The 14,803-nt window shown below is 37.6% G+C and overlaps 1 protein-coding gene across 1 annotated transcript in view; it reads right to left on the bottom strand.

Annotated features, from left to right (window-relative positions):
• Positions 1-8,984: 8,984 nt before the first annotated feature.
• Positions 8,985-14,803, bottom strand: part of Acat2 (Acetyl-CoA acetyltransferase 2) — a 46,829-nt gene continuing 41,010 nt past the window's right edge. Inside the window, exon 9 of the mRNA XM_089087603.1 lies at positions 8,985-9,358. Coding sequence (XP_088943729.1) covers positions 9,240-9,358 — 119 coding nt within the window. The 3' untranslated portion in view covers positions 8,985-9,239. The remainder of the gene's footprint in view (positions 9,359-14,803) is intronic.

The following is a 14,803-nucleotide window of genomic DNA, read 5'->3' as shown; positions in this document are numbered from 1 at the left end:
CAAGACATCTGATCTACATTTTTAGATAGTTGTTGGTTCAAATCCGTCCGAAGGTCAAATACTTATGCCCGGGGATTGATGTAGCCTCCCACATAGTATTTGAAGGAGCACCTTAGATTATTATGCTGAAACTTTTAGGTAATATTGAGGGAAATGCTGAAGAGTGATCGAAGGACTGCCACTTGCTGTTTTAGATGCCCCCCCCCATCACTGGTCGAAGTTTTATAAAAAAGACGTTTTTACAAAATATTTAAAAAGTCTAATACCTCTGCTTCTGGGGATGCCATTCCCCCACAGCCTCGGAGCAAGGATTGTTATAAATTCAGCAGTTTCCTCCTGCTGTTTATTTACATTCAGGATTGATTATTGGGAAAAATGGGAATTGTAGATTCAAGCTGTGTCCAATAATATTAAGGATATTAAGGTGAAATTTCAGCAAATGTTTAGGGGTAAGTCCAATTAAATCAAAAGACACTATGTGCATACATTTTGTCCAAAAGGCATATCTGCAATAATTTAAGAATGGTTGAAGGTATTAATTTGAAAATGTCAGTGCGTGTTGAGGGGGATATCGCAAAGTGGTCAGAATGCAACCAACCGCTCATTTGCGCCCTTTTTAGCAGACCCCTCCTCCCAAAGACATCCGATTAAAATTTTCAAATAGCCATCTTGTTCAAAATAGTCAAAAGGTTAAATAACTATGCCTCTAGGGATGACAAGACCTCTCACAACCACCGGGGCAAAGGTTGTAAACTATGCAAGTTACCCATTTTTTATATATAAAATTTGTTATTGGGAAAAGAGAGCATGTATGATGCAGGGTCTCCAAACGGTCACAAGATAATATTTTGAAACTATCACAAAATGTTGAGAGGGTTGTCAAACGAAATCAAAAGTACTATATGTACGGTTGTTGTCAAAACGTCGCATCAATAATATTTTAGGAACGGCTGAGGGTGTTAAGTTGAAACTTTCAGGATGTGTTGAGGGAGGTGCTGCAGAGTAATTCAAGAAAAATCAGCCCCCTTACCCTCTTAAGATGCACTCCCTCTCAACACAGGTAGAATATTTTAATAGCTTTTTTGTTCAAAATAGTAAAGATTAAACAGTTATACCCCCATAGCCCCCGGGGCAATATTGTAATTTTAATACTTTTTTATATGCAGAATTTATCATCGGGAAAGGGGGAAAGTTTTGATCTTGGGTGTGTCTGAAAAGGCTAAGAATATTTAGTTTAAATTTGGGCGAGCATTAAGGAGTATGTTGAATTAATTCAAAAGACACTGTGTATGTCTAGTTTATCTAAAAGGCGCATCTGCAACATCTTTGGAACGGGTAAGGATATTAACTTGAAACTTTCAGCAAGACTGCTACCGCTGTTATGACTGCAACTGTGACTACTTGCGATCGTAACTATTTGCGACCGCTACTGCGACTACTTGCAACTGCGACTAAGATTACTCGCAAAAGTGACTACTTGTGACTTCGAATATTGACGACAGTAACTGCAACTACTTGCGACTACCACTACTTTGCTTGTGATTAATCAAAATACACTAAGTGAAGGAACGGCTGAGGGTATTAAGCTGTAACTTTTAGGTTATATTAAGAGAGATGCTGAAGATTGATTGGAGGGCTACCAAACCCACTTGCTCATTTTAGATGTCCCCTCCCCTCAACGCTCGTCAAAATTTTAGAAGACATTTTCTTTAAAATAATAAAAAGGTCTAATAACTATGTTGCTGTGGATGCCATGCCCCCACAACCCCAGGACAAGAATCGTGTTAAATTCTGAAGTTTGTACGTTGTTTGTATGCAGGATTTCTTCGTGGGAAAAAGGGGGATGTTTGATCTTTGGTGTGTCTGAAAAGGCTTAGGATATAGAGTTGAAACTTTGACGGGTATGATGAATTAAATCAAGAGACCATGTACATCTAGGTTATCAAAATGCGGATCTGCAATATCTTAGGAGCGGGTAAGGGTATTAACTTGAAACTTTTAGAAAGACTGCGACTGTTATTTTGACTGCAACTGCGACTGCTTACGACTGTGACTACTTGTGACTGCCACTGCGACTACTTACAACTGCAGCTTAGGTTACTTGCAACTGTGACTACTTGCAAATTTGACTACTTTAACTTCGACTACGACTATATGCGACTGCAATTACTTACGACTCCGACTATTTTTATTTGCGATTACTTTCAAGATTTTTTTTTTGGGGGGGGAGGGGGGATTAAAGCACATTATGTACGTGCTGGTTGTCGAAAGGGTACACCAACAATATGGGCATATGGGACAGCCAGCTGTAACTTTCAGGATATATTCATTGGGCTATTAGAAACTTATTGGAGGGTTGTCAGATCCTTCCTCGCTTGCCCTATTTAGATGCTTCCTCCCTAAGACTGATTAAGGTTTCAAGAAAAAAGTATTTTGTTGAAAATTGTCAAACGGTCTTGTAACTAAGCCTTCTGGGATGCTAATCCCAGGAAGCATAAAAACCCCGGATAAGATTGTAAATTATATAGTTGGCCCATTGTTTAATAGAGAAAAGAGGGAGTTTTGATCCTAGGTGTATCCGAAGAAGCTAAGGATGTTATGGTGAAACGTCATGGGATATTGAGAGGGATTCCCAACTAAATCAAAGGAACAGTGCATGAAGGCTATTATAAGGGGGAATCTGCAGTATCTTAGGAAGGGCTGAGAGCATTAAGTAAAAAATTTCAGGTCCAGTACTACTAGTATTGTGGCTGCAACTGCAACATTGACTGCGACAACTTGTGGTAGTGAATGCGAATACTTCATTTTGTGACTAATTTCGGAACATTTTGATGGGAATGTTTAACAAAATCAAAACATACTATATGCATGCTGGATGTCAAGAGGGCGTATCAGCAATATCCCAGGAATAGCTGAGGGTGTTAAGTTGAAACTTCCAGGGCCTATTGAAAAGCGTTTGGAGAGGAAAGATCCACCGTTGTTCATTTAAGATGCCCCCCCCCTTGTCAACACTTATGAAAATTCTGAAATTAGTCACTTAGTTCAAAATTGTCAAAATAACTAATACCTATGCCTTTGGAGATGCCATATCCACACATCCACCATGGAAAGGGTAAAAAATTACTCAATCTGCCCATTATTTACATACCAGATTTATAATTGGGATAGGGGGGATCTTTGATCCTGGGAATGTCAGAAAAGGCTAACGATACTAAGGTGAATTTTCAGGGAATGTTGAGTGCGACTGCAATTGCAACTACTTCCGACCAATTGTCAGAAGCTTCGGGTGTGATTACTTGCATCTGCAACTTCAACTATCTGTGACTTTGACTACTTTTGACTGTCACTACTTGTGACTTTGACTGCGAGAGAGGCATAATCAGAATGCAAAAGAGATTCGCAAGTGCCAAAATTTGCTAACGACAGAGTTGCAGACAGGGGCATTGCTATCAATTGAAAACAAAACTTTCAGCACTATATGATACATCTCGAAACCAGTGACAAACTTGGGAAAATTTTAAAGAAACATAATCTCTCTGTTTCTTTGAAAAAGGAACTAAAGGTTGAACGTTTTTCCAACTAGGGAAAGGGTAAAACTGACCCTATCAAACAGTTCGTGGTAACGAACTGTAAGTAAGGAGCGACCCGGCTCAATGGTAACCGAAACTCTAGAAAACGGGTTTTTGATACCAATAGATACATCAAAAGAATCATATTTCAATGCTGATTTCAAATATATAACTTTCATCATGTTTAGTGCTACATATCAAAAGTTATGCACCTGGGAAAATTTGGTTGATTTTGAAAAAAAGGGGGAAAGACCCACTAAAAGTTAGAGAACCTTCATGAAAATTCCACCATCAGATTCAGCGTATCAGAGAACCCTACTGTGGATGTTTCAAGCTCCTATCTACAAAAATGTGAATTTTGCATTTTTTTTTTGCCAGAAGAAAGATCACAGATGCGTGTTTATTTGTTTTTTTTTGTTTGTTGTGTCTTTTTCCCAGGGATGATCGTATCGATCCAGTTGTACTAGAATTTCACGGGAGGGCTCATTCCACCGGAAATCAAAATTTCTAATTACATTTTTAATTGACCAAAAAAATGGAAGGCACCTAGGTTTCCTCTAGCGATCATATTCTTCCCTATTACACCTGATCAAAATTTTGAGATAGCCATTTTGTTCAGCATGGTCGAAAATATGATAAACATGTCTTTCAGGATAACATAATCCCCCCAAGTCCTCAGGGGGAGGCCTAAAAGTTATGAACTTTACCCAATGTTAACATATAGTATTGGTGATTGAGAAGTATACAGAAGTTATCAGGACGTTTTTTTTCTGGTAGTGGGAGGGAAGGATGGGTCGGGGGTTAAGTTGGAGGATCTGTCCATGAAGGAAGTTTTCATGGGGGAAGGAAATTGCCATGAAGGGGGCGCCGGACTTGCTAGCATTATTTATTGGTTATTGGGAAGTATACAGACATTTTCAGGAAGGATTTTTTTCTGGGGGGGGGGGCTGGAGGAGGGGGTTACTCTGGAAAATCTTTCCGTGGAGGATGTTTCTTTGGGGTAAGGGACATTTCTATGAAGGGGGCGCCGGATTTCGAAGCATTATTTAAAAAACGATCAGAAATTCAATAAAAAAAAACAAGTTTTTTCAACTGAAAGTAAGAAGGAACATTAGAACTTACAACGAACAGAAATTATAACGTATGTGAGGGGGTTCTCCCCCAAGTCAATACCTCGCTCTTTACGCTACAGTTTTTTTTAGTGCTTTCAAAAGAGCTATCTGTTCTAATTAAACGGCCTTTGTGATTCAGGGGTTTGTGAATCAAAATTTTTTTTATAGAGCGTGGTATTGACTAAGGGGAGAACCCCCTCATATACGTAATAACATATACGTAATAAAAAAACAATAAAAAAACAAGCGATACGGCTCAATAGTAATCGAAACTTTTAAAAACGGAATTTTGATGTCAATAAATGTGTCAAAAGAATGTATTTATAGTGCCGAAACTAAACATATAAATTTTAATAAGTTTAGCATTGCTCCTCACAGGATACATGCCTCGGAGATTTTACACGATCTTTTAAAGATGTGTGAAATATCCCCTACAAGTGAAAGAATTTTAATGAAAATCACGCAGACAGATTCAGCATCTCGGAAAACCATAGTACAGAGGATTTAAGCTCATATCTAAAAAAATCTGCAACTTTGTATTTTTTGCCAAAAGAAAAATATACGAACATAGAAGTTAGTTACGCAAGGTAATTTGTAAAGACAAATTTACTTTTCAAAAGAAAAGTAAAATTTTTATGCAAATTTTGTTTACTTATTCAATGACGGTTAGCCAAAATAAAAGCTGCATTAACAAAAACGATCAGAAATTAAATAAAAAAAAACAAGTTTTTTAAACTGAAAGTAAGGAGCGACATTAAAACTTAAAACGAACAGAAATTATTCCGTATATGAAAGGGCTGTCCCCTCCTCAACGCCTCGCTCTTTACGCTAAAGTTTGACTCTGTCTCACAACTTTATTTTTTAAAACAATAAAAAACTTTAGCGTAAAGAGCGAGGCGTTGAGGAGGGGACAGCCCCTTTCATATACGGAATAATTTCTGTTCGTTTTAAGTTTTAATGTCGCTCCTTACTTTCAGTTTAAAAAACTTGTTTTTTTATTATTTAATATTAGGTAGTGGTGTCTACAGAATCCCGTGTTCATGCGGGAAGTTTTACATTGGTATGACCCGTCAACAGCTAGAGGAGCGTTTGCATGAACAAAAAACCAATAGATAAATCCCTGGGATGTGAAAATAAAAGTGACAAATTTGATTCTGCTTTGGGCCTCAACATTTTTAAAAATCCTGATCATTTTGTTTTTTTTGTTTTTTTGAAGAGGCAACTTTAATATCTACTGTAAATGGCTTACCGCAATCTTTTAGAGAGACAATTGAGATTAAAAAATATATAAATAGAGATACAAAAAATATATAAATAGAGCCAATCGAGGGGATTTCGTTGACGGTAGGTCTTTTAACGGAAATCAACCCGGACCTGATGGACAAGTCTCGCAAGGCCTATGGCCATTACTTGTCAGACGAGTACCAAAACGAATATATTGAGATCCTAGGAAATAAAATTAAAAGTTCTAACGTGAAAGACGTCAGAGATGCAAAGTATTTTGCTATCCTTGCTGACGAAACAAAAGACCTCTCAAAAAAGGAGCAACTTGCGATCTAAGTGCGCTATGTTCATGATATGAAAATCAAAGAAAGAGCCATAAGTTGCTACCACATTCGCAACGTTGACGCTGAGAGTTTGGCCGACTTAATTACAACGAAATAAAGGGTATCGGCCTTGACTGGTCAAAATATGTCGGACAGGGCTATGACGGGGCGAATGTAATGAGGAGACGTTTTCCAAGAGTACATGCCCGTCTCCGGGGAAAAGCACCGCAAGCGGTGTACACTCCCTGTCATTCCCATAGACTTAACCTTTGTTATTGGGGATTGTATGCAGATAATACAAAGAATTTCGTCAGTATTTTCATTTTTGCAAACAGTTAATGGTTTTGTATCCAACAGCAACATTCGATACCAGTTGTTTGTCGAGGCCCAGAAAACTGCCAACGTGTCCGTGCTAACACTTAAAAGGATAGTTGTGACACGTTGGTCTTACTGGTATAGATCAGTGGCTAAAATTCAGGTAAGATATGACTACATACTCGCAGTTCTGTCAGTTGTTCAAGAATCTTCTGACAGGGAGGATGCGGCAGAAGCTACAGGTCTTAAGAATCAACTAGAGTCGTTTACCTTAGTACAGTTAGGATGTCATTTAAGAAGTTCTTGCAGTAATCAACCCACTTTCTGAACAACTGCAGGCCCCAGATCTGATCCTTTGAAAAACCTGCACTTTAATCACCACAACAAAAAACCAACTGAATACAGTGCGTGATGGATGTCATGTGTTTCCGAACCCTATATAACAAGTCTAAAAAGATGGTTATTAATGTCGGAGCTGATCTGTCGAAAACGAGCGCTCTTGATTCAACCATACCAGCAGAATCAAAACGAGTTCAGAAGATATCCGGAAGACTCAGGGACTATTTGACGACATCAACGCTTGGAAAGCCCAGCACTGAATCTGAGGGCACAAGAACAGAAGAAAAATGCGAAGAGAGTTCTAAAAAGTTTTGGACAGAGTGATAAATGAGATTGAAGAGCGCTTTTCTATCCAGCTGCCAGTACTAAAAGCTACACGATCCTTTAATCCCAAATCCGAAGACTTCATGAACACAGATTTACTTCGCGAGATCGCGACATACTTCGATAAGGCTGGCTTCGATGTTATAGAGCTGAAGAGACCAGTTTTGATAGCTCCTGTATATGTGTCGCAGCTTCTACAGAAACCGGCAAACGCTTTAGGTCTTTTCGAAAGCCTAGGAGGATTGAAAGAAGCTTATTCCGAGGTGCTTGAGGTCGTGAGGGTAGTCCTTACACTCCTGCTCACAACATACTCAAATGAACGATTTTTCTCTTTGTTGCCATTTGTGATGGATTACCTTCGGACAACAATGGACAACGAGCAACTTTCGCATTTACTCCTTATGTTCTCTGAAAAGGTTGCAGTGAAGGAGCTCAATTTTGAAAAGCTTGTGAACGACTTCGCCGAAATGAAGCCAAGGAGATATTCATTGCTTAAGTAACTGCAAGTAACTTTCAGTTTTTAATTTGTGGGGTGAATGTTCCATCTTGTAACTATTATTCGGTCCCTAACCAGGTTGCAAAATCTAAATAAATTACGTTGCTTTAATGTGTATTCGAAGATTAATTTGAAGACTAGTCTACCAAACAGAGTAGTTACGTTTTGAATCTGGACGGGGGCCTAAAATTGATCTCCCCCCCCCCTGAGGTTTTCTGAAATGGCGCCACTGTTCCTTTGTCTGGTTTTCGGAATTGATAGTGATAAAATTATTATGAAAGGAAAGAATTTACTGTTGGATTGAATACGAAGGTTACAGCTACGTTACAAGACAAAAAGTAATTGCATCCAAATGAGGAAAATAATTTCTTTCTGATATGGTGTTTCACGCCAAAAATATGTCAGATCAATTAAAATACGCCAAGATTTACGCCTGGCGGGATGACTCCATCAAGATACGCGAGTCACCATCAAAATACGCCAGTTTGGCGGGAAACAAGCCAATATGGCAATAGTGCAGGAAAGTGACACTAGCGCTAGGGTAGTGCTGGTGGGCGGGGGGGGGGACGGTGGTAAGAGAAAAGACAAACATTAGCGCTACACCTCTTTCCGTGTTAAGGCAGTGAAATACTGACTGCATTGATTGTAAGCAGAGCAGTACTATGCCTGCTGTTTTCACACATATATGCTTTTCGTGTTGTAACAGCAAGGCCAGTTACCAACTCAATGGGGGGGTTCAACCCCAATGACCCCACCCCGCTCTGGGTACGATCCTGATTTTAAGTGAACTTGGTTCCACAACAATAAATAAAACCTCTGGAGGAATTCAGATTATTCAATAAAGAATTTTTTTCTACATTTTCTATCTTTTACTTACATGTGTATATGCTTACTTCTGCGGTTTCATAAGATACAAATAACCAAACCTATAGTCAATATATGGTATACATATGGTAAATATAAACTTCAAAACTATGGTAAAACTATATGGTAGAAAATATATGGTAAAAACTACTTTCATTCCATCCAAAACCTATGCAAAATATAAAGATTTTGAAGAAAAAATTGTGAAAAACAATCGTTATTTACCAAAATAACAATAGTTTTCACCCGCCTTCTGGTAGGAAGTTGGTACTTTTGGTCTATTTTTTTTTTTTTTTTAAATTCTATTGCTCCAGACCCATATTTTTATAGTTATTTTAGGCCCAAAATAGCGATATTAATGCTCTATGCTAATTAGACACATGGACTGCGTTCATCGCCCTGAGTATGAAAAAAGAGATAAAAACGAAAACTATATTTTCTACACACACAAAAAATGTGGTACGAAAAAAGATGGATGCGACTGGCGTAAAGCACTTAAAACAAGATATTGATAACAAGGCTCTATTCGAGATAAACGATAACAAAATAACGGCTGTTAAAAACCTGTTCAAACATACAGGTACTTTTGTAGCCTGGTCAAAAATCAGAAAAATATTAACATGATCACTGGAAATGTTCCCTAATTCAATTAACCCTAAAATAATACTAGTAACTATGGACGCTCAACACAAATTGCAATTCCCATTCCTCCTCCAACACACAAGGATGCAACACCTCTTTTCTTTCCCATCTGCTTCAATCCATAGAGTAGGGTTACCAGGATTCTTGCACCTAGGAGAAAGAGAAAATGAAAATGAAAGAGATATATTTTCAAGTGACATACATTGGAAAAAACCCCAACCAAGAGGCATAGAAAAAGTTGAATTTTTAGTTAAGCTGTACGAAAAAACATGGTTCAATCCAGCTTTATAATTAAGGAAACTTTAACATGGCTTAGCCACCTTTTGAGGATGAAAAGGTGGCTTTCGATTACAAAAAATAGATTGAAAATCTTGCAAAAATTAGATTGTAAAAAATATGCTTTTTGGTCATTTATCTATGGCCAAGCGAAAATCAAATCATCCCTGAGTGACACAGGAAGGGGTTATAAAGATAACTTTAAAGGAGATTTGAGCTCATTTTGAGGAAGAAAAAAGTGAAGCTTGCACAGATTGATATTAAAAAGCGTACGTTGCACAGTTGGCATAAGGCAGCATGATCTGCAATAGGTTAGTAGTTATAGTCCTAATTTTTGGGGGTCTAGCAGTCTAGAGCAGATTTTCTTATCTCTATTGAACATTTCCCCAGGATACACTTTTCAACAACGCACATTCAAACCACAGTTTAAAATCAAAATAAACAATATTCTAATTCTTTTTATACATAGGATGAAAACCAGCAAGACACCAAAGCTTTTTTTCAACATTATACTAAAATATATACGGAACAAAAGGACAAAGAAAAAACAATTTGTAAAGTCAATTTAATACTGAAATCACGCAAGTTAAAAAAATACCTAAAATGATTAAACCACCGGTTTAGAATTCAAGCGTTTTACAACAGCGGGAACAAACTTTGTGCATATTTTCCACGTTAAATGATGATCAATTGCAGTTTCAGAATAGTTACTGCTAGTTGAGCTACTCTAGGGCTTATTCTAAGGGGGATATTGTTTTTGTTTATTTATATAGAAATATGAGTTGGAAGTTGGAGTTGGCCTAACGAACCCAAACGTTCCTTGAAACTTATTTTTGGAAATTTATATGTAAATAAAATGATGCTCCTGAAAAAAAGTGAATAGGTTCAAAAGGGACAACGTAAAGATTCTGCAGAGATTCAAATAATAGTTGGGTATGGTATTCAGCTTAAATTCCTCAGAAAATCCCAGACAAAGAATTAAAGGCTTCCTAAATACAACGACCAGAGCTCAAAAGTGAATCCTATCCAACGAGTCAGACCCTCGGAATGTCGGACTGAAGTGCGATACAGGGCAATAAAACTCTACGTAGGGATGGGTCAGAGAAGGTCTAGAGAAGGGGTCTGGTACTTTTACAGAACTTTCAATGACCAAAGTTCAAAATGTACTCTTTTTAGCATAGTTTTAACGAATTTCCGTTTTTTTAACATAGTATTTCAGTACACCTTTAAGACACCGGAAGAGGTTGGCTGAGATTAAGGATATCTTTTAGAAAGATACTTAATGTAACAGACTCATCCATACTACAAAGATATCCGCTGTATTGGTTTTTGTCATTGTCATTGTAACTGTAATTGTCATTGACGCTGTTCAAGACGCCCCTAAAGTATTTCTCTAGTAAGGGCAGATATTCCACACATTTCCATCGATCTCAATAAACTTGGGACCAATTTTTAAGAAAGAAATTATGCACATATATATGGAGTTGAAGAAAGCACGTTCATTGTAAGACTATCTTATCCTGAATTCATACATACTGCTTTTTATGGAAAACCGTAACAATTTTGCAGATTGTGAAAATTTGTTGCATGCATTTTTGGGGGAAAACGTTAATTCGCGTGCAGTGAGATTTTCCGATGAATGTGATAAAACATGAAAAATAAAACAAAAAACAAGTAGGCCTAAATAGCTAACTGTTAAACAGCGGACTGTATTAAAGAATTGATTATTTCCGTGAAATTTCCAAGTGAGTTTTCGAATTTTTCTCGTTATTTCGTTGCAACGTTACAAATTCAATGTCAGAAAATGCATTAAACTCATCTTCTATGGCAGTTACAATTTTTAAGCGCTTTTTTCCACAAATTAAATGAGCAGTTCAAATTACTTTCTTTCAAAAGCCATAGCACATGGGAGCTAATATCAAGATACAAATACCACTGACCAAATATCCCTTTATCATTTACTTTTTAGCTGGTTTGACCCCCCTGCTGAAAAAAGTCCCTGACCAATGGCAACCTTTGCTGAACGTGGATTAGGAAAAACTGAAAGTTTTTCTTTATTCCTAAAGTCACGACACCAAGTATACTTAAATATTTGGTTTACCGCTAGTCTTTTATCGAGGTTTTTAGATGACTATTGAATCTTCAATTGAGAGAGTCAACAGAGAAATTTTTGGGGATAACTTCCTCAGGAAGATCATTTCAAATCGAAGTGCAAGGTCGCATGAAGCTGTTCTTTAAGTACTCTGTTCTCGGCTTGCCGGCCTCAAGATAATTGGACCGCACTGTGTGCCTTCATTTCTTTCTTGTTGGCTGTAACATTGGCTTGACAACAGAGGGCAGAATCAGTGTTGCCAACTTTTTGGTCAATGAATATGTCCCCTGAGCATCCAAAAATGTGTCCTTTTCAGCCAGCCAAATTATGTCCATATTGAAATCTCAGAAGCTAGTTTTTTTACGACTTGTAAACCTCTTTCAAAGTGGTCAGTTAAAATCGAATATAATGAAAACGAAAAAGATTCATTTAGTTCATCCATAAAAAATGAACAAGCGTGAAAGCACAAAAGTCATAAAAGCATGTAAACAGTAAAAAACTGATTGTCGAAGCTTAAGGCTCATCTTCCAACGAGAGTTCCGCTTGACAGGTATGGTCGGCATGAGGGTCACCATTTTAACTTCTTTTGGTTGCTTTTTGCCAATCACAGTATTTCTTGCGCATGTCACAAGGTACATTCCAGGAGCAAGCGACGTTGCGGAGCGCTAAGTAAGCTGGGTTGCCCTTCAATCGGGGGAATGACATCCCCAAAGGCATAATTACTGGACCTTTTAACAATGCTGAACAAAATAGGTGTCTACAAATTCTGATGGGATGCTGGTTTTCGGAACTGATAGGCGTGGGGGGGGGGTGCCCTCATATCACTTTTGACTCTTATAAAGGACACTAAACTTCAATCAAATGAGCCCCATCTGAAGTTTATACGACAACCCATTCCATAAAACCTTATATGCCCCTGGGGCATAACTTAGAACCCTTGTCCCAGGGCTCTTATGGGTTGTGTAAACGCTGAGGGCATTGTTATATGTTCTTTGGACTACTTTTAACAAAAAAGATATCTCAAAATTTCTGTTGGATGCATCGATGGAAAAGAATGCGTGTGTGGAGGGGGTTGGCTTCATCACTCTCCATGACGGGCGGAGGGGGAGGGCTTACTCCAAGGGTGGCACGGCCCTTGTGTTTCAAGAATCGTTCTTAAAAAATTAGACAAAAGGTCAAACATTAGCGTAGAGAGGGGGTATTGAGGAGGGAGTAGCCCCCGTCATATACGGAATAATTTCTCTACGTTCTAAGTTTTAATGTCACCCCTTATTTTCGGCAGATAAACTAGTTTTTGTTTTTATATCTGATCACTTTTTAGAAAATCACACGAAATCCGCTCCCTATGTGGAACATCACCCCTCGAAAAATTCCTCTAATTAAGAGTTCTCGCATTTAACACTTTTCCACTAAAACACTACCCTCGGATACTCCCATCTCTTTTATAAATTCTTCCCAAAAAATTTTTTTCTTACAGCTTCGCCTGAAAAATACTCCTTATCATACTTTTATTTGAAGAAAGAATTGTGTTAATTTAGTTTCTGATCCTTTTAAAGGTCATTGGGGAATATCCCTGCTTAGAAAATACCCCCCCCCTGGAAAGTTTATCCCCCAGAAATTGTCCATACAGAATTTCTCCTGGTGATAATTCTCCCATGGAAAATCTCCCCCCTCCCTAAAAAAAAGATCCCAAGAGAATTTCAACTCCGCTGAAACTTCTCCCTCAGAGTTCCCTCAGAGTGTCTCTACATGTACAATGGGATCAACAACGAGAAAAAGACAAATAACACACGTTCTGTATACAAATTCTGGTAAATTCTCCCGATATAAAATTTCTCTTGGAAAGTTCACCCCCAGAAACTTCCATCCCAATGAGAAATTCTCCCTATAGAAAATCCCTCCCTAGAAGAATCCATCTCCTTCCTCCCTTGGAAAATGTCGGTATACTTCCCTATAGCAAATGCTATATGTAAAAAATGGGCAAATTTCATAAATTGCGGTCCTTCCTCTGGTGGTTCTGAGGGGTCATGTTATCTCCAAAGGCATATCTATTGTACCTTTCAATAATACTGAACAAAGTGGCTATCTCAAAATTTTGATGAGACGACTTTCACGAAAAAAGGGAGTGAGGCGGGGGCTAGTTGTCCTCCAATTTTTCGGTCACTTAAAAATGACACTAAGATCTTTTAATTTTCGTTTGAACGAGCCCTCTTGCGAAATTCTAGTACCATTGGTTCCATATGATCACCCCTGGAAAAATCAACAACAACAAATAAAGACAAATCCGTGATGCTTCTTCTAGCAAACACTATAAAATTTCATTCTTAAATATAGGAGCTTGGAACCTCTACAAACCTCTCTGATACACTGAATCTGATGGCGTGATTTCGATTCAAATTCTTTGACTTTTATGGGACGTTTTTCACCTTTTTCGAAAATTTGGCAAATTTTTTCAGTCCCACTAATAGGTAACAACTATACTAAAAAAATATTATATATTTGGAATCAGCACAATAAGCCAATTTTTTGGTGCATCTATTGATACCAAAATTGATTCCATTTTTTTCTTTTCCTAACTTTTCATTTTCAGTTAGTAATACTTGATAAATAGATAGATGTTTTTGCCTGACTATTGGAAACCAGAAGCGATTGTTAACTAAAAAGGTGCCTGCTTGTCTATTATCTTGACTGTAACGTAAAAGCAAGGAAAAATAAAACCGTTTATAGATGAAAGAATACAAACTTGTAAAGAATTTCAAGAGTATTTGCATATAGTTGTCTGTAGGAAAGAGCAAGCAACTCCAAAAAATAATAACGGTTGTAAAAAATAATAACGTTTGTAAGAAATTAGTAGAAAATAAGTAGTTAAGTAAATTTAGTGCTAAACAAGTAGTTTTAATACTGATTTGGTGTTTTTTTCACACAAATATGTATCCAGCGGGGAAATATTCTACTTTATGTCATGAATTTGTAAAATATGTCCCTTTTATGTCCCAAATTTCAAAAATATGTCCCTTTTTTGCCCTATTATGTCATTGTGTCCCGGCACACAGGAATGTCATTTGGACATAAATATGTCCAGTCGGCAACCCTGGGCAGAATACGAGAAAACTCTAGAGAAGAAAAGAAATCTCTAGAGAAGAAAAGGCCCTTAGCACTGTTAAGACTTAACTCTTGTACTGTTAAGACTGTCTGCCTTTTTAGGTGACAACTATTGAATGTTTACT

This window comes from Artemia sp. Qi Xiang Cuo, chromosome 1 (genome assembly GCF_049724085.1).
Source record: "Artemia sp. Qi Xiang Cuo chromosome 1, ASM4972408v1, whole genome shotgun sequence".
Taxonomy (NCBI): Eukaryota; Metazoa; Arthropoda; class Branchiopoda; order Anostraca; family Artemiidae; genus Artemia; species Artemia sp. Qi Xiang Cuo.
This window is presented reverse-complemented; position numbering and strand designations above follow the sequence as displayed.